At 40.6% G+C, this 27,812-nt stretch overlaps 1 protein-coding gene and 1 long non-coding RNA gene across 2 annotated transcripts; one reads left to right on the top strand and one right to left on the bottom strand.

Moving 5' to 3' along the window:
• The first annotated feature begins 1,282 nt into the window (after window positions 1–1,282).
• LOC104990563 lies at window positions 1,283–10,317 on the top strand. Its single transcript, XR_825525.1, has 3 exons — window positions 1,283–1,345; window positions 1,879–1,959; window positions 10,193–10,317. It is a non-coding gene; the product is annotated as an uncharacterized LOC104990563 (long non-coding RNA).
• Window positions 5,114–26,154, bottom strand: KPNB1 (karyopherin (importin) beta 1). Its single transcript, XM_010842701.1, has 20 exons — window positions 25,881–26,154; window positions 23,424–23,624; window positions 22,223–22,375; window positions 20,542–20,601; window positions 19,892–19,981; window positions 19,432–19,542; window positions 18,347–18,448; window positions 16,597–16,821; window positions 15,558–15,749; window positions 14,657–14,787; window positions 13,963–14,110; window positions 13,562–13,633; window positions 12,226–12,370; window positions 10,915–10,997; window positions 10,324–10,431; window positions 9,815–9,958; window positions 9,598–9,703; window positions 8,928–9,042; window positions 8,271–8,432; window positions 5,114–7,335 (listed from the first exon to the last, which is right to left on the bottom strand). Coding segments are annotated over exons 2-20 (2,196 nt in total). The 5' UTR covers window positions 23,472–23,624; window positions 25,881–26,154; the 3' UTR covers window positions 5,114–7,334.
• Between the last annotated feature and the right edge of the window lie 1,658 nt (window positions 26,155–27,812).

Below are 27,812 nucleotides of genomic sequence, written 5' to 3'. Positions count from 1 at the left end.
TGGGATTCTAAGCAGTTGGTAGCAAAAGCCCAACAGATATTATGCCTGGTTCAGGTGCCCCCAAAATACCTCCTTGGAATCTAGACCTAATTTCATAGCATCCCCCCATTTCTGGCTCTGTTGTTTGTATTGGACAGACATTGAGAACAGGAACTGCATTTTATCCGTCCTTATCCCCGGCTGCCCTGATAGTACCTGCTCACTGTACACTTATTCAAGGATTTCTTGAACACCTGTTGTCTCTCCTACCCTCATGGAGCTTATGTTCTAGTAGAGGAGTCAGATGGGAAAAAAATTTTAATAAATGAAACAATTATAAATTGTGATAAAGAGTAAGAAGACACAAGGGGCAACAATAAAGAATAATTTTTTGGGGGGTGGGAATCTGCTTTAGATAAAGTAGTCAGAGAAGGTCCTCTGATGAGGTAATGTTTAAGCTAAACTTTAAAGGGTAGGAAGGAGTGTTCCTGGTTGAATAAGTGGGTGAAGTTGTGTGACTTTGGATGTTACCTCTCTCACCTGAGAAACTGGTGATTGGTCTGAATCCCTTCTAAGAACCCATATTATCAGGGTTCATCATGATAGAGACAGAAAAAGGTAAAACCCAAGGTCCTGGGGAAAGTGGGGGGTGAGAGGAAAGGCGGGAATGTGGTGGATGGCTGAGTTACTGATGGGAGAGACAGAAGCAGGGCCCAAGTCACCCCAACATGTTTTCTCCTTGGAAATCAGGGTGGGGACTGTCTCCCACTCCCAGGACTCTTGCTCTGGAGAAACACTATTTTTCCTGTCCCATTCTTGCCTGAAATGGAGGCGGTGGTGTTAGCAGCTGGCAAAAAGATTGAATCAAAATAAAATGCAGATGACTCAAATAGAATCAGGCAGGCAGAAAAATTGATTAGACACATGTGACAATGCTGGATTCGGTTGCCACCTTAGCCCTCCCGTTCTAGACCCTAGAAGATTAGGGTTTGCTCCAGAACCATCCTGGGATTCCAACTGTAGCTGATAGTCTTCCATCATATCAGGGGTTTGTTTGCACAGTGGTGCCAAGACTCATTCCTTCACCAGATCCCCGTTTCTGTGGAGGTAACGTACATCCTCCAATCAAATCTGCAAGGTTTGGGTGCAAAGTTTATAACTATTTTGTGCTTCATATTTTTCACAACTATGTGCATTTCTGCTGTCTCCCAATTAAAAATTAGTCTATAGGCATACCTTGTTTTATTGTACTTCATTTTACTGCACTTCCCAGATACTGTTTTTCACAAATTGGAAGTCTGTGGCAACGCTGCATCGATCAAGTGTATTGGCACCAGTTTTCCCACAGCGTTATTTTTAAATGAAGGTACGTACATTCTTTTTCAGACATATTGCTGTTGCACACTTAATTGACTGCAGTATAATGTAACTTTTATGCACAGGGAAACCAAAAAATTGGTATGACTTCGTTTATCAAGATGATCGTCTCTTTATCAGGACGGTCTATTAACAGAATCCACAATACCGTTGAGGGAGGTATACCTCTACTGAATTTTTGAATACTATGTGCTGTCCAGCAGACGTGAGCTCCATGGGAAGGAGGTTTTATTTGCTTCATTCACCACTGTATCCCTGGAGCCTGGCACATAATTCAGTGATAGTTATTGATCAGTTAATTAATGCATGTTGAGATCCTGTGCTTAGAACTTTCTATTTTCCTTCATTGGGATCCCTATTTTGCAGACGAGGAGTCTCCCGATCAGAAAAGAAGAATTTGCACAAGGTTATACTCTAAGGACTTAGAATATTTCGAAGGGCAGGGCTCAGAAAGTAGGAGGCATTGCTCATTGGAATGAAGAGCTAATTCACAGGAAGCCATTTCTTAATTCTTTTCTTCAGGATGGTGACAGGCTGCCCCTCTGCATCCAGAGCTCAGGCCCGGCTCCAAAGCTGAGACGTACTTTGCTTTCAAACAAGAAGGTATGTTCCATACCAAGAGTTAAGCTCAGGAACTTACGGCCTAGGAGCACTTGGGAGAGGGAACAGCTCAGGCCTCCTACCCAGGCTGCACTGCCCATGATTGGCTGATGGCACAGGGGTAATTCAGAGGTGGAATGCACTTTCGGGCCACCATGCACCAATATCCACCCTGCTCCCCGGCCCTGGTTCCCCAAAGCTTCTATCTCAGAGGGCAAGTGAAACAGAGAAGTACAGGGAGAAGGTTCAAACTCCAGCTGGGAGTAAAGTTGGCTTTAGGAAGTATGTCACACACCTCCTGCCTCCATCCTTGAGCTGAGGTTGACAGTTGACAAATGGTTCACAGTGGACCTCAGAATCAAGGCAAAATGACTTCGTTTAATTCCGAAACCCCTTCATCCATGTCTCTCCCTGCTTGTTACCTGTAAGCTTGCTGGGAGCAGTGGCTCATCTGCTTATTCTTGAGCCGCGCACAGCAGTCTGCAACAGTCCAGCGGGACAAGCGCAGCATGGGGAGTCAGCACTGCTTCGCTTACCAGTCTTTGGGCAAGGTTCTTGCCCCTTCTGCACTTCTTTTCTCCTCTGTGAACTGGGACTAAAATGGTGTCTTTGTTATAGGGTTGATGAGGGTTACTTGTATTAGTTTATTTAAGATGCTTATTACAAGCCTGGCATCTTGTTAAGTGCGTAAAATGAACACTGTATGACTAACTATTGACTAATCCTGCTCCCATTTCTCTAACCCAAGGTTGAGAGGCTAGCCTGAAGTCATCCAGCAAATGAGGGTAAGAGCCAGAAGCCCAAGCCTCTGCCCTTCAAAGGCTAAGTGATGCCATTTCAGAGACTCCCTCAGTCATTAGTTCAACAAATATTTATAAAGGTCTACTATACTTCAGACACTGCCCTAGGCTGAGGAAAACAGTCAAGGTCACCAGATTTGGGAGCCTTCATTATAGTTGGCAAATCTGGCAATAAATAAGCAACAGATGTACCTTTACATAGTGCTGTGAAGGAAACGGATGGCCTATCTTAAATACATACAGTATGGGTCCTTGTTTTATATCACTAAGATGGACAGGATCGTCTAGGACAAATCAGAGAAAAGCTTGCCTTTTGGCATCTGACTGGCCAGGGTTTGAACTCTAGCTCCATTGTGACCTTGGTCTGATAAATTACCCTTTCTGCCCCTCAAGCCTGTATATTCTCCCATACAGCATTCTGCTAAGGTTGTGAGAATTAAGGTATAATAAAACATAAAATCTCAGCGTTTACAATTTTTCACACCAGAGAGGTCAGGCTGGAATCCTTGACGAGGCCAGGTGCAACTAACCTTGTACTTTTATGTCCTTTCTCAGTGTTGAGAAGGGAGTTCAATAGGAATGGGGAATTATCTGGAGGACTGTTGGGAAGATCCTTCGGGGACGCAGCTCCTCCTCATCAGATAATGAACAGATACCATTCTTTGCTCCAAGTATACTTTCAATGGAGAAATGTTCTTGCCATCACTCAAAATTTAATGCAGTCTAGTAAGAATTACAAGTTACCCTCTAAAACCCAGTAATCTCCAAAGTTGGGTACAGAAAAAAAATATTAGAACTCCTACTTATATTTATTTTTCATATGATTGCTTTTTAATGTTTTTGTGTCTTATGATCACACAATGTACAGGTACAGTAGCACAGGCATATCATCTATCAACACATAGGGTGTGCATGGTCAAAACTTTCTTACTGACGGGTGTGCGGTCAGAAATGGTGAAAGGCCACGTGGAGGCTAAGGTAGGAAACGAAGGTCAGCCCTCATTTTACTTGCCCAACATAAAGTAAGAAAGTGCACTTTTCCATAAAGTAGCCTGCAGGCATCTCACTGCACTAATAAACCGCAGGGTGAAAGAAAGGACCGTTTCTTAATCTCAAGTTAGTGTTCTTTCCTCTGTAAGTTTCGGGTCTAGGGGGGCAGAGGTGGGGAAAGAGTGTAAGCAGAAATTAAGTACACGCTGCAAACTAAAAAATCCAACTTTTGGATAAGCCATTAGACAGACCAGATCATTAGCCTGAAAAGTATGCACAAGACAGGACAGGCTCCAGCAGTTTCAGATTTCTCTGGACAGGAAACCTCCTCCACGTAGTTCTTTCTCACTGCCTCATTTGTAGCAAACTGTTCCTCACTCATTTCCCACTGTACTACAGTAGAGCTTGTCCTTAGATGTGGCCTTCCTCTCCCCAACTCACACATCTATCACCATACATACCAGCTTCTTTCAAACAGCTCATTTCACCTCCAAAAAGGTGACACCATCTAGAACCAAAAATGAAGCAGCAAAATGTTGAAAATAAAAATAAAGCGGACTTTATTTAGAAGATAAAGGTGGTGGTATCAGTTTTGGTTAATGAAGTTGGGCTCAAGTGTTTTAACAGGTCTTTTACTGCCATCACAGACTGGCATGCCAAGGGCATTCTGAATGCCAATTACAGATTGAAGTTGTCTAAAAATCCAAGATGCTATCAAAAGCTGATGGAGTTTGAATTTTTCTTCAACTTGGACCAACACACTTTTATATAAGAGTGACTAGATTACTTGGTTCTGAAAATGAAACTACTACACTGAGCAATTCCCCTCCTCCACAAGTCCCTAAGGCAATGTTGCAGTTGCCTCTGACAGCCAAAATCTCAACATTTCAACAGAAGGGAGCTGGGAGGAACTGGGGAAATGAAAAGCAAAATTAATAAATGTAATTGTAATTGATACAGGCAGCTGCCACTTGTGGCAAACCAAAGCCTAGTCTGATGCCATTTTCTTCACATTTCACTGACATCTTACCAGACAGTAATGACATTCTTGAAGGAATGTGCCAAGACTAGAGTGGGGAAGGCCCAGACAGTGAGTGGACAGAATGCATTTTGCATCCAGTTGCCTTAGGTGTTACAGTTGATTAAGGACAAATACCCAGTGGGAAGACCTACTAGCCAAAGGTAACTAGAAAAGAGGAGGATAATAAATGCATAACCAGTGCAAAGAAAACTGCGAGGCACCAAGACCACAAACCAACCAGCCCACTTTCCTCCTCTCCATCACTGAACGGATCTGGGAGAAAGCATTAGTAACAGCACTTGTCAACTGCTTCCCTGGAACAAAACATGACAAAACACACGGAAGGTTTTGTTTTCGTTATGGTTCTCGGTGTACTTTATTCTCCTGCTGTCTAGCTAAGCAGCCCACACAGGACAGAAATGGGTAGCACTGAGGAATGATCAGATTTTTTTTCTCCCCAATATTCCTGCCCCCTCCCTAAGCCCTGACCAACCCTTATCAGGAATGGTTAGTAGATCATCCTTTCCCTCAAGGAACAACTAAAATTTAAACAAGGCATTAGAAGGCCAGGTCTCTTCATAGGGCTTAGGAGCTGGTGTGAGCTTTTTATTCACAATGGAGCATCTTTCCTTCAGACACCTGGATTTTTTTTTTTTTTTTTTTTGTACACTGGTTCATAGATCGGCACTTGACTTTGAACCTGGCACCAAAAGGCACAATATCTGATACCCTGTACAAGAGCTATTAGAGATGCTGCCATATGGATGGGCTAAACTGAGCCAATCCCACTTATGAATGGAAGGCCTGAACAGGGAGTTGGCAGAGAGAAAAAAATGTAAGCCCGTATTTTTTGCTAGAATGGAAGTAAAAGTGGGAAGTTAAGGTCTTATTTTTTAATCCTCCAAATACCAGGAAGCAATTTAAAATCTTCCTTGGTGCTTTTGAAAGCAGCATATTCAAAACGCCAGCAAAAACTCCTAATAATTGCAAAACCAAAAGGGGATCAAAGCTCACCGACATCCCTCCTTATTGCTGAAAGAGGCTAAAACCAAAATTCAAGGTGCCCTGTTCCTTTGTAAAAGGGAAAAAAATTGTCTGATTTATCATTATCATAGCACATCACACTTTAAACAAAAATATTAAAGCGTGTGACCAGGGTAATGTTTTGACACCATTTTATTAATCTTCAACTTCAGTGGAAAAATATAACCTTTTCAAGTGCCATTTTCATCACAAGAGTTCTAATGTATATATGTGTGTGTGTATATATACACACACACATATGTATTCTTTTGATCACTTGGTTTTGATGTGCAGCAAGAGACCAATACCTCATTATAATCAATCAAATAAATGAGAACAGAAGGCCAAGCAGTTTCCAAATGGTTATTTTATCAGATTGTTTATAAACATTAAATTTATCCTTGTTTGCAATCCAAAATAGTTACCTGAAGTTTGCTGTTTGTATGTGTTTTGTTTTTAGTCTGTTTTCTAAACTCTTTGGCACAATTTTCTGGGGGCGTTCAGACTACCACAATACACGTCAGGAGGGAACTTTTCTTTTGTGCTGCCAATTCTGAGTATTTAAATTTTGGTTTGTTTGGGTTGTGGCTTTCTTTTGAAGTCTGCATTCTTTATTTGTAACAATGTATTTTTATTTTTTCTATATCCTCTAACTCCAGAGTTTGTTTTTTCTCCCCCCACCCCCCCCACTTCTACATTCACAGTTGAACCATATTATTAGGAAAGGCGCCTTGATGAAAAGATCAGGATGGGAGCTCTGACCATTCGTCAGTGTTTTCCCTAAAATTAAAAAAAAAGAAGAAAAAAACCCAAAAAACAAAACCTAAAGAGCGTCTTTCCTTTTTTTTCTTCTCTTACATCTCTTGTGCTGCATCAGTAGACCGAACTTCAGTTAGTTTTATGAAATGCAACATCTAACCCCTTTTTTTTTTCTGGGAAAAGGAAACTGCAATGACTTGAAGTTGAGAATGTGGATACCGCCTCATTCACACACACTCATTCTCAGACTGTAAAGAATCCCGCACCCTCCTTTTAGCCGGCACGCATACAGTACCAGTACCGTGTGGCAAAGGTACACCAAAGGTGGGCTTGAGGCTCAGGCTCCATCTTTCTCATCAGTAGCAAAGGCCAGGCTGCCTTTTACAACAAAGCACCACAGCTGAACCCAGTCCCTCCTCCTCTCCCAAACTAGTCATTCCACTCGGCACCGGCCAAAAGACAGAAAAGCTAGTTCTAGCCTCTCCTGGGAAGAGAGCTTCCTTTTTTATAAGCAAGTAAATCCACTGTTTTTCTCTTTTCCAAGATGGCCGACGTTATGGTTTTCTAGGAAGTCAGTGCTTACTTAGCTCACTAACAGCACTGCTGTTGGTGGCTGCAGCTGCTGCTGTGGCAGGATTTTCAATATGGTGTGTTTTCAAGCCTCACTCACTCATTCTCTCATTTCCCAAACATTCAGCATCCGTGCACACTCCTCACTTCCGGGTTTTTCAAAAGATTGGAGATTTCCAGTGGGGGTCTCAGGTTATCATCCCAATGGTAACAGATCTAAAAACAGATGGAAAAAAGGTCAATTTTTGAGATTGCATATAGCCAATAGAGCCAAACATCTCACTGATTCCTACAGTTAAGTGCTCAAAGACCTGAAGTGAATGTCAACTTTTCAAGGACTGATTATATTTTTATTAGTTCCCTATATGCCATCTACCTGCTTTCATTAGCACTTACAAAGGGTGGGAAACTATAAAGATAAAACTCAAAATGGCCAATTTTACTGAGATATGTGTGTGTGTGCTAAGTCACTTCAGTCGTGTCTGACTCTGTGACCCCATGGACTGTAGCCCACCAGGCTACTCTGTCCATGGAATTCTCCAGGCAAGAATACTGGAGTGGGTTGCCATGCCCTCCTCCAGGGGGTCTTCCCAACTTAGGGATCGAACCCATATCCTTAGCGTCTCCTGCATGCAGGTGGGTTCTTTACCACTAGTGCCACCCGGGAAGCCCTGAGATCTGCGATGTAAGATAACTGAGTATCTGAGGGAAAAACAAAGCTATATTTCAAAGCAGAGGTCAGACAACTCCAACTTTGGATATCTTTTGTAAAAGAAAGCCATGTCTAAAAGCACTTCAGTAAAGAAAGAAAAGAACATGAGGAAAGAAATAGCAGAAAAAAAAAAAGATTTACGGGAAAAGGCTATTATCGATGACTTTATTAAGGTTCCAAAATGATTTGGGGACTTCACTGAATTCTAGTCATATAAATTCTGTCCTTTATCACCAAATACTTGGCTCAAAGCAAGATGGGCTGCCTGACCCTTCCACTAGTTCAAGGCTGAGGAACAAAGTCCTGGCTCAGAAGCACTTATATGGGAAATAATATAAAACAAAACACCAAAAGATAGTCCTTGTCAGGAAAGCCTAAAGAAAATGTACCTCCTCCCCAAGAAAGCACAAGAAAGAGGGCAGTGGAAACAAGCTCTTACCAAGCTTGGTTCTTCAGTTTCCTCAGTTCTTTTGTTGCCCATGTAGCAAGGGTTTTCGCTTTGTTAGTCTTCGATCTCCGTCCTTCAGTTAACAGTTCATGGATCATTGGCCTAGCTTCTACTAATTTCAGTACATCCTTCCCAAATGCTGTACACAAGTCCCTGTGCAAAATAAACACACCTAAAAATGAGCTCTTGGCCCGACAACAAGATCATGTTTAGAACCATCCAAAACTAGCTATAGGTTTCTTGGTATTTACCTACTTTTTAAAGCCAGAAGAAATTTTCAACATAAGTCTAATACCTGCCCTCAACAGATTACAAAAATGAGATGTAAAAAAAAAATAGAATGACCTTACCCAAGGTTCCACAGCTAATTCATGGTAAAATCAGAACTAGACTCCAAGTCTTTGAGCTCCTCAAAACCAATGTTCTGTCTTCTAATGATGCCTCAGAAACCCTCAGTAGAGGAGGCCAAACAGAGGTAATTTGTTGACCAACATCAGAATATGAGATGGACATAGATCTGATGTTGCTTCTATACTTCTTTGAGAGCTCACTTCTTAGAGTTTGGTGGGAGAAATTATTCTTTTTAACATGTCTTCTCATTTTCTGTGAGAAATTCTATTCAGCTATCAGAAGCAGGGTATAACCTACCCTATCAGTCCGGCAGCACAAGCTACTACTCCGTCTGTATGATCCTCATCTCCAGCAATGTGGTCAATGAAAGACAGAATAAATTCTACTCGGGGCTGTACCAGCATCACATCCGCTATAAAAGAAAGAGAAGGTCTAATGAGGTTGCCCTCCACCTGGCAGGCATACACCCTGTTTCAAAATTCCCAAATACCCTACCCCCATCATGGAGGCTTTGGTCCAGAGAACTAGTCGTACACAGTTACACCAAACTATTTTTCCTCATTCTTCAAGTCAACAGACGAGGTAGATACTCCTTAACAAACACAAGTATGTATACATATATGTAGAAGGACAAGTGGAATCTTTCCTTTAAGCCTATGATATCAGAAGTGTGAAGTACAATATTTCCCCAGTCAATAACAAAAAACATCAGGTGACAGAGGAAATCTAATCCCCCAATCCTTCAATTCAGATGACTGGATGGGGGGAGGGGCAGCATGCTGAGGAAGCAGTGGTCAGAACTAAAAGTCTATAACCTCCCCCAAAGCTACTCTCTTCATTAGAGCACTGTTCCTTCTCCCCTTCTTTTAAGCAGTAAGTGCTAGTTTACAAGTAAGCCATGCAATGAACACACAGTCCATCTGGCTAACTGCACACTAGACTAAGTCAACTGGAATGTATACTCAACGGTGTACGTTCTCCTGGTCTCCCTTCAATCCCTGGACAATTCCGGTATAGGCTTCCAAGCAGCCTTCCCGTAGCTCATTCAGATAATCCACCATGTCATAGTCTGACTGCAAGAGAAAAAGAACAGAATCACTGTATTTGATGGTCTTTGGTTGTACATTTGTCAAAAGTCCCGCTCCTCCAATCAGGGCTGGATTTAGAGATACCTTTAAGCTTACCTTGTCCACTTGGGCCTGGGAGGCCTGCTGAAGAGTATTCAAAACAACCTCTAGGTATTTTTTAAACTCTCCACCAATAGCAAGGGCAATATCACCAAACACTGACAGAATCTGTGGCTTCACAGACCTGTGGACATTTTCATTCTGACAAGGAGGAAAAAAAAACAGTTCTGTCCAAAGACTCAAAGAGCTTTTTTTTAACAATAAGCAACTAATATATTGGGTATAGACCTGTAAGTGACATACACAAAAATCAGCAGTGGTCATCTCTAGATAGAGGGAGAGATTATAATATTTACTTTTCCTTTGCACTTAACAGGTTCCCACCTGCGCCTCTCAGGTTCCATACATTGAGCATGCATTCCTTTATTTCCTTAGGTTAAAATCATCTTGTGAAAATTAACAACTCCCTTCATAAGCCCACAGCCAACATTCTGGAACATACAAACTCTCTGTCACAGATCTTGATGTTTAATCATCTTTCTAAGATTGTGTGTATAGACACTCACCCCCAAGTTCTCCAGTAAGAGCTGCATCACCTCATCACAGAAAGGTAAGATGTTGGATTGCAGGGCACGGCATAAGTCTCCCACTAAGCCCACAGCCGCCAAACAAACCTGCAAAGAATCAAGTCGATCATCTCTGAAACAGAAAAGGCTGCCTGCAGGGTAAGGCATGATTTTTACCTAGTTACTGATCCTTTAACACATGAACCTACAGTCAAAGAAGGAAAGACCCTTCTTCCCTGAGCTTAGTTCATTTTAACAACCAATATGGCAGAAAGAGAACTAGGGTTATTTAAACTACCATTAAGAAAGGACAAAAAAGACAATATTCACCAGAGATGGTGGTGGCAGAGACAGGTGGTTTATTGAAAACAAACCCTTTCTGAGGGTGCTAGTCTGGTATGTCTAATATCCAGTTTCTTACTGACTACTTTTAGTTCAGACACTTATGGCAACAAAGTAGCTCAACCCTGATACATGGGATGACACATGGGGAAGCGCCACCTGGGTTACAGGATCCAGATTTCTGCACTGTAATGCCTACTAGGTATAAATGAAGACATAAACATATTATTTTTGAAAAGCACAGCTTACCTGGTACTCAGCGTAATTTTTCAATCCAATGCCCAAGAAGGGTTTAAAGGCCTCCATGTACTTTAGGAATTCACCACCCAACACTGTAAAAAAACCCAATCTATTAGCACCACAGGATCACAGAACTGAGCAAAAATAACCATCTTAGCGCTCCCAAAATGTACGCACTCCAGTCAAAAGGCTGGGTAAAATGCAAGTTAAATAGCAATTTTATCATAAAGACATTATTGCTATCTTGGACAAGCCAAATTCATTACTGCTGGAGATAATGCCAAATCTCCAGAGTGAGATTTCACTCTGGTTGGAACTACAAAGTGGTATGGCTCTCAAGGAATGTCAAGGTTAATTATGAATTGGCTGAGTTAGTGATACTGACTTCCACTTCTTCATCTGATTGTAACATGAACTCTTTGGAAGCCAGTTTGTTTTTTTGGCCTCACCATGTGGCTTGTGGGATTTCAGTTCCCTGACCAAGGATTGAACATGGGCCACGGCAGTGAAAGCACCAAATCCTAACCACTAGGCCAGGAGGGGTTCCCAGAAGCCAGCTTAATAAAACAGGATCTTTAAGCAATTCTATCAAGGACTTATGTAACAAGCCAGTCAGAAAAGCTGTCTGGGTTTCATATTCAATTCAGCTACTCTGGGAACAAAAATTAACTTCTGCACCCTGCCAGGGTGGTCACAAGGGGCCAGACGGACTGGACATAGGCTCCTTATGCTAGAAATGAGTCTGCCTTAATAATACACCTTATAGACCACCACTGAAGATGCACTCCTGGTTTCTGAAGTCAGATATGGTTTCCCCAAAGCAATTCTGAATAGTTAAGATATGTAACAATCAGAAAATCAATTAATTCCTAGAACTCAGTGTTTCACTCCATTCCATACTAGGCACCATATTGTCTCAACCTAGATCCAAAGCATTAAAACCCAAACCAGAAGGTACCAAGTGCCAGAAAAGAAAACATAAACCTTTGCTCCTCCATCCTTTACAGGCATCAAGGCTCAATAAAGCAAGTGAAGTTTCAGGGGGAAAAGGAACCTGAGGAACATGAGGTAGATAACAGTTCCCTCTACCCACCAAAGAGCTGCCAGCCTGACTTGCAAATTGGCTCCCATTCACTTCAGGGAGAGTGGCAAGGCAGTTATACACAAATTTATACTTATGTTCAATCCAACTTTGAACTGACTCGATACCACGTAAGTGAAAAGACAGGACTATGCTTTTCGCAGTCAAAAATTCTTCACGGCTACTGAAACTCTCTTGCATTCTAAAGAAATTTTCTTGCCTGATTGTGGCTCACTGACCTTCCACCAATGTGCTAACTGCCATTAGGGCATCCTCTTGCACTCCCCCAGACCCAGCTGTGCTTTGGAACATCCTTAACAGGGAGGCCATGACCACATCAGAGATCTGCAAAGCATCTTGATGTTGCACCTTCCGGAGAACATTCTGTAAAATGAATAAAAGTTCAGAATCTGTTGATTCCAAACCCTCCAAACAGCACACCATACTGTGTCTTTTTTTTTTTTTTTAATCAGTTAAGTCTCTAGAACTTTTTTGGGGAGAAAAGCTTTTTTTGCTCTGAAGTTTTGAAAGTGCAAATCAACTGCAAGAAAACATACATCTAAATAACTCATCTATTTCCCAATTCAGAACAAACACAGAGGATCTTCCATCACATGTGATAAATCTGCCTCCATATTTAGCTGTATTGAAATGGCAGTTAAATTATTTCAGCTTTGAAGGACATGTCATATGCAAATTGCTACTCATAAAACAATAAAGCAACCCTTTCTATGGCCTAACCCATTTACAGATTGTGGTCAAGAAAGTCTTGATAAAGTCAATCTGATTTTTCCCAATTCAACATTCCTCAAACCTGCCTCCTTACCCTTTGTTTCAACTAATGTCACTGGATCAGGAAAGACCTGTTAACAGTCATGTTTTAAAAAATTAAGTCTGGCGTAAGGAGACTTAAGGAGAAGGGAGTCATAGGTAAGATGATCTAGTTAGCATCACTCAATTCTATAACCTAGTACCTGCCCTAAGCACTAGACAAGTTCCAAGGTTTCCCTATTCTTAGGTAAAAAAGGGAGTAACTCTTCAGCCATGCCATCACACTGGAGTAACATTTTCCCAGTCTCTCCTCAGAAAAAAAAGTCTAGTGTGATTATCAGTAAATTATACATTTATAATCTGTATAGTACAATTATAATACAGTTTCCAATAGCAGTTGCTTCAAAAGATGATGGCAAAAACACAAGGCTCTGTTTTTAGCTCAGTGAACCATAGCTGGGAACCAAATCTGACCAGGCTACTTGAACAACCTGATGAAAACCAAAACGAAAGGCTGTTAATACAAAAAACTTCATGTTTGGGAGGACCATCACAAATGGGAGGAGTTTCCTTTCCTACATTGTACAAAAGGTAAATTGCATTGTATTGTACAAAAGGCAAATTTTACGGACAGACAAGAAAAGGAAAATGGGAAACTCTCCTAATCGGACGAATGTCTTTTGAGAAGCGCCTCTGACCATCACCACCCACAACATCATCTTCAGAGTTCTGTGTGTGCGTGAACTTGTCATCCTGAGACACAATCTTTCCCTGGTGCTATGAAGTGATAAGGCACCATCATACCTGAAGAGTTGCGCAGAGTAAAGACTGAAGGTCATTGAACTGGATCCTATCCGATGTGCTCTGGATATGTGACTACAAAGAAAAGAAGATCGTGTTCTGAATAAACACCTTCTAAAAGGCTCTAAACGCCCTCCCAAAAACGTTTCCATTTTTGGTGGATAAATAATCTCTACTAGTTCTAATGGAAAGTAAATAAAAAACTTATGTATATATATGGTGTAACACATATATGAATAAACTGTAGCAAGCAATGCAATTGGAAGTTGCAACATTTTTTGTATGAGCCTTATGTCTTTCTAACAACGTATATACTTAAACACTGAAAACAAGAGAACAGTCTTGAAAATAGAGCTATGTGTAAAGTACCACACCCTTCCCATCAGGAAGGTGTTCAGTCTCACCTCCATCTGGAGCACCTGTTGCAGTCGTTCCATGATGACCAGAGTAGTTTTCTGAACCGCAGGGTAACAATCCTTGGCACTGTTTTTCACAATTTCCATTAGCGATTCATATGCAGAACTCCTCAGGTTGTTCTGGTGTCCATCAGGTCTATAAGGAACACAGCAAAAAACCCTCAAAGTCTTAACTGAGAAAGGACAGAGAGTCATTCTTATGTAGACATTATCTCACTGAAAATAACCCCAAAACCAATATGGCTGCAGACCTGATCTGAATTTGGCAAACAATACAGCCTGGAACCAAAATTTCAATCTCTGAGCCAATGATTATGTTCAATATGGTTTCCAGACCTGATAATTAGAATGGCCCTTTTAGGAAGGGGCTAAAATTATATGAAAAATAGTCAAAAATGTTGAAGAACCCATGTGGACAATAGAGTAGTTTGCACAAAAAGCTATGAAAAAGATATCTTGGGAATTCCCTGGTGGACCAGTGGTTAGGACTCCACGCTCTCACTGCCAAGGGCTCAGGTTCAACCCCTGGTTGGGGAACTAAAATCCCATAAGCCAGGCAGTGAAGCACCAGGATTCTTTTCATTTCTCCTATCGCAATGTTTTTATATTAGACAGCCCACAAAAAGAGTGTTAAAGGAGTTGGATGCAAAAACACCACTCATTTCTGTATAGTATCAGTTACCTGTCTGTGGTCTCTAAGAGCTTCTGAACTATGAGTTCAAAAGAAGAAGATAAGCAATAGGTAGCTGGTTCTTCCTGATCATCAGCTACATCTGCAGCTTCATAAGCAGCTTCAGCCAGACTGGAGAAAGCCTTAAACCCAGACAGAGTAAATATTAAATTAGTCCCGAAAAGAACCCCATTCCAGGATCACCTCATTTTCCCTTAATACCCTGGGCAGTGTTACTTTTCAACTGATTTAAGAATAAATCAATGGCAGTGAATCTTTAATTCTTCCTGTCAAGGTCATCTCAAGACAACATCTATAAGTATCCTTAAAATTAAATAAATGTATCTATATTTATATTTTATTTCTCCTGCCCACAGGAGAAACATTCTCTAAACAGTACAGTATTCTCACCTACCATGAATGCCTGCCACTTCATTTCTTCTCTTTCCACTCACAGAAAGCCTTTCAACCCCACTCCTTCCTTATTTGAACTTCCTCCCCCAAATCCCAAAGTTCCCTAGCGAATTATACTCAGCCTATACTGACTCAGCACTTGGGCCGCCTACCTTCCTTCCCTCATGCCCCCTTCTCAGCAATGGTACTTTTCGTAGCCAGCAACTCTCTACCTTAAAATTTCTTGTCCCCAAGCCACTGAAGAAAAGAAAGAAAACCAAGTCCAGAGAGTTTTCCCACTGGGTTAGCATGACTGTTCTAAACCAGTCACCATGAGTCAACAGCTCCCTCTGGGTCATGCAGCTTACATCTCCCCCACATTTTAATTGATGAAATTAGGAAGGAGATGCTATTCAAAAGAGCCTTCTAGTGAGGTAGATCCATTTCTCTCCCACACCTCCTACTTCCTTGCCAATGGCTTAGTCAAGCTCCTTATCTCAACAGGAAGAAAATGCCTCACCCAGCACACATTTGAAGCCACTCTGGGTTCAGCACTGAGGCCCTCAATCAGACACTGCAGCAGGGGAGTCAAGTAGACATCATTGATGGCGGCTTCAGGGAGCAGTTCACAGATTCTGCCCACTGTCCATGCGGTTGTATCTCGAACAACCACACTGGGGTCTTTCATTAATTCTATTAAGGTGGGCATAGCCTGTAAACATAACAGTTATTGGCAAAGCAAAACAAAGATTGAAATTCATGCTGACCAACACCTCAGAAGAGGAAATACTGATGGATGGGTTTTAACTCAGTTATCAAAACAGTTTTGTCATTTTATAAGATATGCTTGTCAAATATTCAACAATATAACAAAAACTGGAAACACAGAAAGTCCCTCTCTCTTCATCAAATCTCAGTACAGTTTTATTAAGACTGTGGTATGAATACGTTCTGCCATCTTTACTGAATTATTCAGGCAGAGATCCCAGGATGCAGCTGAAATGGCATTTAGCTATTCCTGAAAGGTTGCGTTCTATATACTAAACAACTAAAATGCACTCTTGTGTCACTTGCTGTAGCAAAATAAATAACAAAACTTTCATTAAGATTTTTCATTACATGTCATTTTGTCCTGAGGACTGAATACTCACATCATCAAAAACCATGAAAAATTATTTGTGTTATAGTATTTAGTGAAGAAAAAAGAAACCAACAAAAAACAAGTTGTAAACGTATTCATACAGTTAAGACCTCCATTCTAGTACGCACACATAGAAAAAACCTTCAAGGATAAATACAAGGCATTAATAATGTTATCCTTGGGCAAGGGAATTAAAGGTAACCTTTTTGGGGGCCTTTTCTCCATTTTTCAAGTCATATGGTTTTTGTAATAAAAGTTAAGTAAGAAATACATTTTATGCCTCACTGACAGCAAATAGCTATCTAGAAGTGACTTTTGTGGAAGACTATTTACAGCTTTGTTCTTAAAGACAAATCTTCAAGTAAAAGGTTAAACAATAAACGTCCCATTTTCCACCCCTACGCTCCCTCAGCTTCACCTGTATAACTAGTGGTTTGAGTTGATTGGGCTCTGGTCCTTCCAAGATGCAGCCAAAAGCCATCACTGCTGCATCCCGGTACCGCCAGTCAGGGTTCTTGATGTGTTCTTTGATGAAGGGAAGGACATGTGGGACAATGTCATCTTCACAGCAGGTGGCCAGAAGCATGAGGCACACCCCTGCGGCTTTGCAGGGGTTCCAGTCGTCATCGTCGTCATTTTCATCCTGGTGAAAGAATGTGGCGGTAGTTCAGTTCTTGATCAAAGAAGCTCATCAACTCAAAAGGTCCTCTGATTATAGTACTCCCAATTATCATTACAGCTTAAGCTTTGGGGAAGTAAATAAAATAGAAAACCTTCCTATCTTTATCTCCTCCACAAAAACTCGTCAACACAACCTCTGTTAAACAAGATACAGACAGAGGGAAGGTTATTTCTCACGACTATACAACAAGACGAACAAACTCCCACTACATGGAATACAGATGCAATTTCAAATACATCGAGTAAAAGGCAGAACAGAAGAAAGCTAAATGACTAGTAATATAAAGCTCAAAATCAGTCAAGACCTATGGAGATAAAGGTGAGGGAAGAGGAAGAAGGCATTGGTAGGCAGAGCGTTCTGGTATCCCAGTAATTGTTATATTTCAAAAATTAAAAAAAGATTACATTTGAAAAAAAAAAAAAGATTACATTTGGATCTCCCTTGAAACTGGAAATCAAGGTGTTTTTTATTGTGGCCATTCACACCAGAGTAATTTAAGACAATTATACTTATCCAGTGTCGGAAAATTACATACCTAAAGAATGGTTTGTTCCCAAATGAGAAGCACAGCAAAAATATATAAAAGCAAAAATACTAAGATCAAAAGATAAAAATAGCAACTGTAAAACTGAAAGATGAGATGAAACTTTAAGGGCACACCCTGTCCATTTCAAAGGAATATATCTCTACTTATCTTTTGAGACTGCTATATTAAGAGTCATGAAATTCCCTAAAAACAATTATATTCCTGTATACACAGAAATTTTGCAGTGCTCAGTTATAGCATTATTTCCTCAGAGCACTGCCAGCTCTTTGGTACACTTCACATGTACCAGAACAGGTGAAGTGACAGAATCTTTCTAAACACCATACCAAAACAAAAGGAACACCATAAAGCCAAAAAGGAACACCAGAAACTAAGAACACTTCTTAGAAGGTAACTTCTCAGGGCGTCCCTGGTGGCCCAGTGGTTAAGAACCTACCTTGTAATGCAGGGGACACCCTTCAATCCCTGGTCCGGGGAGATCCCACGGGCTGTGGGGCAACCTAGCCCATGCGCTACAACAAGGGCAGCACCCTAGAGCCCACGTGCCCTAGAGCCTGTGCTCCGCAACAAGGGAAGGCACTGCAGTGAGAAGCCAGCTCACCAAAACTAGAGAGTAGCCGCACTCTCCACAACTAGAGAAAGCCTGCGCGCAGCAACAGACCCAGCAGAGCCAAAAATAAATAGTTTTTTAAAAAACAGATAATTTCTCTATTTACTCATTAAACCCACATTCTTCATGAAGTCTTATTACTTTTATCTGGTCAAACTACTCAGAGCCTAAAGGACCTTAGAGATCCAGTTCAGCTCTTTGAAGTCATGGATAACAGAACATCAAGCTGTTTCAGAATTGTGGAGCTCCTTCATGCCAGCTGTTCCACAGCAAACCAACCACTACCACGGCTTCACAGTTCACTTGACTAGATTTGGAGGGTAACTCACCTGTTTAGTTAGTGTCTGTGTGAGGATTGGAACCAGGTACTGTAGTGCTCCCTTGGCATAAAATTTGCTGGTGTGCTCAGGGGGCCGTCCTTGTTCTGCTGCCTGAAGAGAAACATAGCAAATTCGGATGGCAGCAAACAAACGATGAAGGTGTACCATATAAAGGCACACAGCGAGAGCTGCCCACGGGTCTGCACAGAGACACAAGGACACGGAGACTGCCCTGGCGGTCCAGTGGTTAAGGCTCCACGCTTCCACTGTAGGTGGCATGGGTTCCATCCCTGGTTAGGGAAGATCCTGCATGCCTTGAGGTGCGCTCCATCCCCCCGCCAAGACATGTGAAGCACATGGTAACATGCAGTGTGAGTGGTCTTTGGAGGCATTCATTTTGTCTAGCTACTTCAATGAGATTCTTTTAGGCCATACATAGAATGGACTTTAAAGGATCAAGGCAATCTTAAGAATTACATTCTTTTCGGATTCATTTCAATATTTGGCAAAACTAATACAATATTGTAAAGTTTAAAAATAAAATAAAATAAATAAATTCAAAAAAAAAAAAAAAGAATTATTCTTTTTTCACTAATTGACCTTTGGATAAAGAGATGCACTAAGCTCCCATAAGGAGGCCAAAAGTAAGACGGTGCTTTCTGAAGGAAATAAAGACAATTAACGTTGGAAACAAAGCCAGAATTTTAATTTGCAAGTGCAGAACTAACCCCTTTCTCCATATCTAATTTCTTCACCAGAGTTGGTAAGCTATCAATTATACATCCCATCCTTGCATTAGGACTTCCAAAAGAAAATAATTCAGCATCAGATAGCATCTGGTTAAAATATGACTGCCTGCTGCCCCCTTGTGTTCACAGGACTAATATTTACAACAAATCCCAACTGGTAAAAATAGATGCCTCATGGCTTTGGCTAGTGAAAAAAAACAAACCCAAAATCTCTACAAATGGAGATACCTTCTAACCCCAGTCAGAATAAAGCTCTCCCAGAGGAGAAAAGTAACATCCACCAAAAAGATAAGTCCCAAAACCCAGTCAGAATAACAGCTCCCACCACATCAACCCTCAGCTCACCTCTGAAGCTTCAATGGCCAAATCCATTTCCTCATCGCAGACGTTGGACCAGAATTCTATCCCTTGTAGGGCCACCTCATCAATGTCACTTTTCATTGCTTCAATTGTGATCTTAAGAGAGAAAACAAGATACCCCAGGTTCCAAATAAGTGCTGGTTCAAGTTCGACCCCTCCTACAACCACAGATATTCAAGTTTCAAAAATGTAGATTTATGAAAGCTAGGTCTGAAATGAAAGGCAGGAAGAAGAAACAGAGTTTTAAAATACACTCTTTTTATGAGTACAAAGTTAGCACAAGTTTTCTTGGCACACTGCTGATGAACTCAAATCTAATACTCAAGGAATTTCCTTGATTTCACAACATTAAATAAAAAATTACAGAACCAACAGAACAGCATCTAAGAATAAGGGGCTTTTGCAATTAGCTATATGGTCAACTGCATAAAACAGAAGTACTTACTGCAAAAAGAGCAGGACCCATATATGTCTCCATGTATTGATAATATAAGGACATTATCTTCACCAGATTCTGTAAGGCAGCCACTCGTACCTGTGCAAACATCAAATTAAACCGTTTACTTCTTAGTTTAATAACAATGCAATCTGACAAAGGTAAATGAGTAACTGCTTCACTTAAGTGAGTCAATAATCTATAGGGTCAACTGATGCATATTTGGGTAATATCTTCCTCTCCTTCTTTTTTACTTTAAAGGTGTCTGTGGAACCCTTGGCAGGACTACTCACTATTGCCCTCAGACTGGATGTTACTTCCACCTGCTTCAAGGGTCAAGGTTTAGGTTCCTGAAGTAGAAAAGCTGTTTCAAAGGCTATAACAGAAAACGGGCCCTTGAACCCTACAGCAATTAAGTAGCAAGGCTGATCACAAACCATTTCTCCCTTAAATCTTTTTTAAGAGGGTGGCAACTTCCATCATGTTAGCTTTCCAAAGACTATTCTTCCCTCTTCTCCAACATATTGAATAAAAATTCTTTTATTAATAAAAGTATTAGTCAAACGCTATTTCTGAAGTCACCAGATTCCAATATTTCAAACTACTATGCTAGAGTGAGCATTTCCTAGGAAAGATAGAAGACATGACCTCACACTTACCCTCGTATCTGGACACTGTGTGGCTTCACAGACTACCTGCATAATAAAGTGCCTTTCGGACTGCAGAAGAACAAAAATAAAGAGAATTAGAAGTTTGCAGGTTTTCCTGGACACAGCAATGGGACTATGAGGACTCTAGTGTTTGTCCTGGTGTCTACTATTTGACCTGCCCTCTAAGGAGGTCCCTAATCGTTTAATCCCTCAAATGATCTTCACTAAAACAAGACTTGAAGAAGGAAGCAGATAAGAAAATGTAGGTCACAGGATTTAAATAAAGATGGTTAAAACAAAAAAAAATCATACATCAGGAAAATTCCTTTCCTTGCATTTAAAAGAGAATTCTTAATTTAAACAAACCCAGATCAAATATGGTAAAATATAGAAGACTAATGAATTTTGTTTGCTACCATCCTCTTTTGATATCTACAAGGAAAAACCCAGTTTTCCAAGCAATTAGAACTGCAGTTTGCTTTGGTTTCTTAGACATCCCAACTTTGTCCAATCTAAGGCCCCCCCAAAAAACCAGAAAGCCCAACTAAAGAGTTAAGAAATATACATAATGCTTTCAGACCATATCATCCAGCAATTCCACTTCTGGATAATATATCCAAAAGAACAGAAAACAACTTCTCAAAGACATATTTGTATACCATACACATGGCAGCACTATTCACAATAGCCAGAAGGCAGAAGGAAGCAAACCAAATGCCCATCAACAAACAAATACAATGGAATATTATTCAGTTTTAAAAAGGATATTCTGACACATGCTGTAATAGGAATGAGCCCAAGACATAATGCTAAATGAAATGAGCCAGTCACAAAGACAAATCAAATCCTGTATGACTCTGCTAATATAAATTATCTATAGTAAACAGACTCATAGGAACAGAAAAGTAGAAAAGTTGGTTGCCTGTGACTGGAAAGGGGAAAACAGGGAATTAACACGTTTCAGTTTTGAAAGATGAAAAAAGTTCTGGAGATTGGCTGCAAAACAACGTGCACACACTGAACACTACTGAGCTATACATTTAAAAAGTTAAGATGGTCAACTTAATTTTATTGTACATTTTAACACAACTAAAAATAAATAATAGAGGGAAATCAGTTCAGTTCAGTCGCTCAGTCGTGTCCGACTCTTTGCGACCCCAAGAATCGCAGCACGCCAGGCTTCCCTGCCCATCACCAACTCCCGGAGTTCACTCAAACTCACGTCCACCGAGTTGGTGATGCCATCCAGCCATCTCATCCTCTGTCGTCCCCTTCTCCTCCTGCCCCCAATCCCTCCCAGCATCAGAGTCTTTTCCAATGAGTCAACTCTTCAAAATAGAATTTATATATTAATTTCCAAAAGCACCTTCCTATGGAAGTACGAAACAGCCTAATTTCCATAATTAAAAAAAAGAACAAACCCCAAGCATACTCACACTTTGGACTACAAAAGGGAAAACCTAAGCCTAGAAACATTTTAGATCACATTATTCCCAAAAGCCAAAGAGAAATGGCAAACACCTACTCCATGGCCATGTTTCACAAAACACAAATCTTAACTAGACTGGAAATAAATACTTCTAAACAAGATAGTACTTTCTGAATCATAACCTTAAAACAACACAAAACTCTCATTTAATTCCCCTGCCTCATCCTCTGAACCTATACTTTTTAATCAAAAGACACTTACCTCTTTGTCAAAGTTTGCTTTGGTGAACTCCAGTGAGTTCAGGAGTGCATTAGTAGCTGCTAGCTTCACATTATTACTAGGCTCTTCTTTCCTCATCCCCTGGATTATGGCAGTCAGAATCTCATTGGATTTATCCTGTAGCTGCTCTGGGTCCTGAAACAAGCAGAAGTGCAGTGAATATAATAATTGAGCTCATGACTAATCAGCAGTCCTTCTATTCAAGAGAGTATCATGAGACTTTCTCTGATTTTTCCCCAAACATTTCCATTTAAGGACAAACTACCTACAAAATATCCCAGGGTCTGATAGTCCAAACTTGAACTGGAACAAGTTAAACTCATCAACTTCATCTCCTGACTTCTTAGCATAATGACTCTGGGCATGAGGCAATGCTGGCTCCCCCCGCCCACCGTTCTGTGCACGTGGAGATGGCAGTGTGGTGTTTCTTCCAGGCCATCTGTACCAACTGAAGTAAAGCTTCAGAACATGAGGACCAAGGATCAACACCTGGGCACATCTACGGAGTCAGGTGCTGTGGACTCCTTTGCTTCATCAGATCTGTATATCAAAACTGATACCAATGGAGAAGGAAATGGCAACCCACTTCAGTATTCCTGCCTGGAGAATCCTACGGACAGAGGAGCCTGGCGGGCTACAGCCCATGGGATCGCAAGAGTCGGACACGACTTAGCATCTAAACCAAATAAAATCTGAAGAAATAGAAAAAAAAACCAAAAAAAACCCAATACCAGAAGTGGTAATCTCAGCAGCAAGAGTCCTAGAAGTGCTGCATTTAACATACTGTGTCATGGCTCCAGTGGTTAAACCAGTAACAGCAAAAGCTGGCAAACTGTTTCTGTAAAATAGTCATCGAAAAAGTAACACGGCATCCCTGCTACATTGAGGATGTTCAGAAAGGGATTAGGTCAAGGAGAGGAAGCAGATTCTATGCCTCTCCAAACAGGGATTTTCATCTTGAGTTTGTGACCCTTAAAAGTCTCTTTCCTTTAGGGCATGATTAGCAATATGAGGATAAATTAACTATCCAAATATAGAAGTCTAACAAATAAAGTAGCCCTACTTTCAAAACACATTGCAGTAGCTTGTTTTTTTTTTTTCATGATGATAAAGAATAATTCTAATACCATGCATGTTACAACTAGAGGGAATCAGCAGTACATAAGTTAGATACAGTACTTACTATATCTTGGCAAATGTAACCAATAGCTTCCAATGTCGACTCTTTCATGTGCTCTGTGCTGTTGGGGTTTGTGACATTGGCCACCAGCTGAGGAATGAGTTCTGGCCACTGGTTCACTGGGATCTCTGCACAAGCAATACCAGCCACACACTGCGAGGCAGAACTAGGCCGGTACGTTTCTGTGCCCAAAGTCTGCAAAACCTGTGCGGGGGCACACACACACAAAGACAGAAGATATCAATTCGTAATACTATTGAAAACATTGTGCCTACCAGCACACATCTTCTATCAGTCTCTGAACTATCTTTAATATAGCAAAGCAGGAAAAGGCATACATAGCATAGGCCAACTGCTGGGAATGAAGCTGGCCTCAACACCAAGAGCAGCAGCATCAGCATTGCCCCAGAGCCTAGAAATGAAACCAACCACCCCCTATTTCCAAATAAAATCTCCAAAGCCAGAGACCTCACCTCAATTTTCAACACAAGGTAAGAAAGTAGCAAAGGCACAAGTATAGACAAAGAATGAAGCCACAATGACCCAGAGTTAATCATTACCATGATCAGCTAATTCAGTCAATGAACTCACTAAGACTCACCAGTCCACTCAAAAAGGCAAACAGTTAACTGTTCCTGGCATGAACACAGGACAAAGAGTAGCTGCCAGACATTCAGGCCAGCTCTGCTGACTGGGTCAGGTCACTTAGTATCCTGCTTTGTAGCTAATAATAATGAACTCCCTCCTATCTTTCCCCCTTACATGGTATATCATCAGCTCAGAAACAGTCTGACTGATTGTAAATGAAGGTTTTGCTCTCTAGGCCTACCAGAGCTAGACTGGACTTTAACAAAATCTGTGTGTCAAAGACATGGGTAGGGAGCAGGAATGAGATGAACTGTCCAAAAGGGCAGGGGGTGAACAGGTATTAATCCAAGTCAGACTAAGAAATCATTAGGTGCCTTCACATTGTATTGCACCAGCTCCTAGTACATATGGAACGCATACTGAATCCCAGTCTCTGTGTTTATCTTTTCTCCTTTAAGTTGCTTCCAAAAGACCATTATTAATATTACCTCAGGTGATTTAAAAACTAAATGTCTAACTCTTGAGTACTAAAAGTTATTTAACCAAGGGTGACCCTAATGGTAATACTCAATTATCAGAAATAAGAGGAGCAAGAAATTAGCTCTCAACTCTGTCCAAGACCCAGATTTCAAAAAAAGAAATAACCACCAGCACCCAGAGTATTACCAGATGTGCTATGAAAAGGAAAAAAAGCCCTAAATAACTGCTATTACCTTTCATGCACAAAAGCTCAATAATGCTGATAGAAATTCTTACTCAAAATTTTTAAAAAATTCTGGGGTTAAGATTGATGTGCCCCACCCCCAATTACAGTTCTGATCATGTCTTCTCCCATTTACTACTGTGTAATTTGAGGAGAATGAGAAATTGAATAGTAAATATCAAGATTTCCAGTCATTAATGGGATGAACTTCATTGATATCAAATTACTGAGAAGAAGATTAAAATGTTATTGTATAAGCAAACTCAAGTGGATAGAAATAGCTCTACATATTCCAAAGAAGATTCAAAATAAGTTGGCTTTTGTAACCCAGTTTTTTGTCATCAGTTCCTCCATGCAAGACTGGAGAAAGAGGTACATAATTAGAAACAAGTTACTGCTGCAAAGGGCACTAATTTACCTAATGCCGACACCCAGAACCAGGAAACAGAAAATATGATATGCAGAACCATGACCAGCACAAGTACAGACGCAGGAATCCTCCCAATGGCTTCCCATCAAATAGCAGGGCCCATCTGACTGCACAGATTCTTGACTTACTACTCTTTGCACCTTATTCATGTAAGACAGGCCACTAAAGATCTAATTTTTAAAAAGCATATATATACATATATCCTGATACTCTGCTGTGGCAAGAATTATGGATTTCTAATTCAACAAAAAACTCAAAAGAACCCCATAATGCACAGACAGCAACAAGGGACATTCAATTTTCCTTAAAAAAAACAAAACAAAACACCCATTTGCTAACTCTTTTAAACACTGACAAAAAGCCAGATACTTCTAAAAGTTTCTCATAATTTGCTAAATAGATAAAAACAAGATTAAAGTCATAACCTTATTTCATAAACTCTTTGGGCTTGAAAGGCCCAAGAGATCATTTAATTCCCTTCCTGACCACACAGTGCCATGCCTAACCCACCAAACATTGAGAATTATCTACAGTAGATGTTCAAGAAAAGCTCCATGCTAGTTAACTAAGGAAGAATCACTTGGAAAAAGACTGTATGAGAAAGACTTAAATACAACTTTCATCTTCAAATTTAAGTCCCCCAATCAATTATTACACTGTCAGCCCTATCCCAAGTAGATGACAAAAGAACCCACATTCCCTAGGCTAATATGACCAAAGGGAGATGAAAGTTACTTACATAATTCTTGACTTCCCGTCGAGCATTAGCATCAATAGCTAGCCACCTCTGCTGATATTGTGCCTTAATATCTGGATCTTTAGATGTCAAAGAGTTCTTGATTTGTAGACCAGCTGCAACTCTGGCAACTTGACTGTTTCCTGGATTTGCCAGCACTCTGGACAGTTCCACAAGGAAAGTGGGCTGTTAAGAGATGTGAATAAAATACCTCTTAGGAATTTCACCAACTGAGAATAGCACCAAAAAAACTGGGGAAAACCTAAAAATTTTAGGACATAACATAATGTCTCAGAAAAATGCCAAAATATTTACTTCAAGATTCCTAAAAAAACATTACTTGGTACATAAGGAAGTCATCCATCTTCTCACACAGACTCAGCACTTAACAAGGAGTTACAGCTTAGTGCCCAAATCTTCACATTAGATCCCCCAGAATTAAAACAAGTTTGACAAACTGGTAGTCAGAGGATTCTTCTACATGCCTAGAATAGTATCTGGTACCTCAGTAAATTATACTTATTAACTTAATATGTTATGATAGGGTAGAAAGTAAAGTTGTTTAATTTAGATTTTAAAAAACCTTAGCCCAAAAAGAATGGTATTCAAGGGTAGCTTTTGATCCCATGAAAGCATGCATAAGAGAGGGAAGTACTTCTAAATCTAAAACAGACTTAGGAGGCTTATCTTTAGTTTTAAGTGCTTCAGCAAGAGGATAACAATGTAAAACATATATATAAGGAAAAAGCAATAACAAATATTTAAAAATAGGGGGCAACTGAAAGGACAAAAATGTCAAAGGAAAATGACTTTATGGTTACCACACTAAAGGTTCCTATTCATTTTGGTCTTGAGTTGTTTAAACACAGTGGATTTTTAAATCCACTCAACCTTTTGTACTGCAGAGGTCCCCAAAACTACTCCTTTGGTTTAAGTATCTTAATACACATTACTCTTCCCCACAAAAAGCTTTCTCCAATGGAAAAGTTAACAGGAAAACCCAAAAGCAGACAGTTTCTTACCACTAACAAGTTCCTTAATCACAGTGGAAGATAATTCTTAAAACTTTCATTAATTAAAGAATGTTAGAAACGTTGGGAACAAGACAAAATAAATGTTAGAAATAAGAAAAGGCTTCTTGCAAATTTAGCAAAACCAGAAAACAGAAATATATATACCAAAGGTTTCATACTAGTGGATAAAAATCTTTTCTATGCAAAGTTAAGGATAAAAAGATGAGCAACAAAAACTAGCATACACAAGGGGGGGGAACCCACAAAACACAAAAAAGCCTCGCTTGTATAAAATATAAATACTCCTTGTCACTGTTTTTGCTTGTGTTATTTTACATAGATAACACAAAAGAACACATCTGGTTACAGTGTTATTTACCTTAAACCATGTCTAGTATCACTGAGCCTTTTCTCTGCTCCCCATCCCCCCAGCAGGAGGGAATACACTGGCACACAGGCTGTTTCAACCAATCCATCTAACAATTCTTATAGAGAGGTCCAGTCTCTAGTGGGCTTAACATTCATTTTTCCCTGTACCCCTTAAATTCGAAAATATGATAAACGAGGAACTTTCCTCTGTGATTTCCTCTGGAAACAGGCCCGATCTCAAGGATGGGCCTCAGCCTGTTATCTGGGTGCAGATTTAGTCTCTACTGATTGAGGGGAAGGGGGGACCTGGGAGAGGAATAACCAGTCAAGAAAGGGAGAAACATTGCCGGAATGGGTTAAGAGGCATTCAGGTGCAGGCCTGGCCATGAACATAGATCAAGGGAGACTGGAAAGGTAGAGCTCTGCAAGTACGTAGAAAATCATAGGGGCCAAGGGACAGGAAGGAGAGAGCCGGTCCTGATCCGAACAGGGCGGGCAGCGGGGCTCGGAGCTTCCACATGGCCCCTAGGCCCGGCTCCCCCACCCCCACCCT

Source organism: Bison bison, unplaced genomic scaffold (genome assembly GCF_000754665.1).
Source record: "Bison bison bison isolate TAMUID 2011002044 unplaced genomic scaffold, Bison_UMD1.0 scf7180017864180, whole genome shotgun sequence".
Lineage (NCBI taxonomy): Eukaryota > Metazoa > Chordata > Mammalia > Artiodactyla > Bovidae > Bison > Bison bison.
The sequence above is the reverse complement of the archived record's forward strand: the minus strand, read 5'-3'. Positions and strand labels throughout refer to the sequence as shown.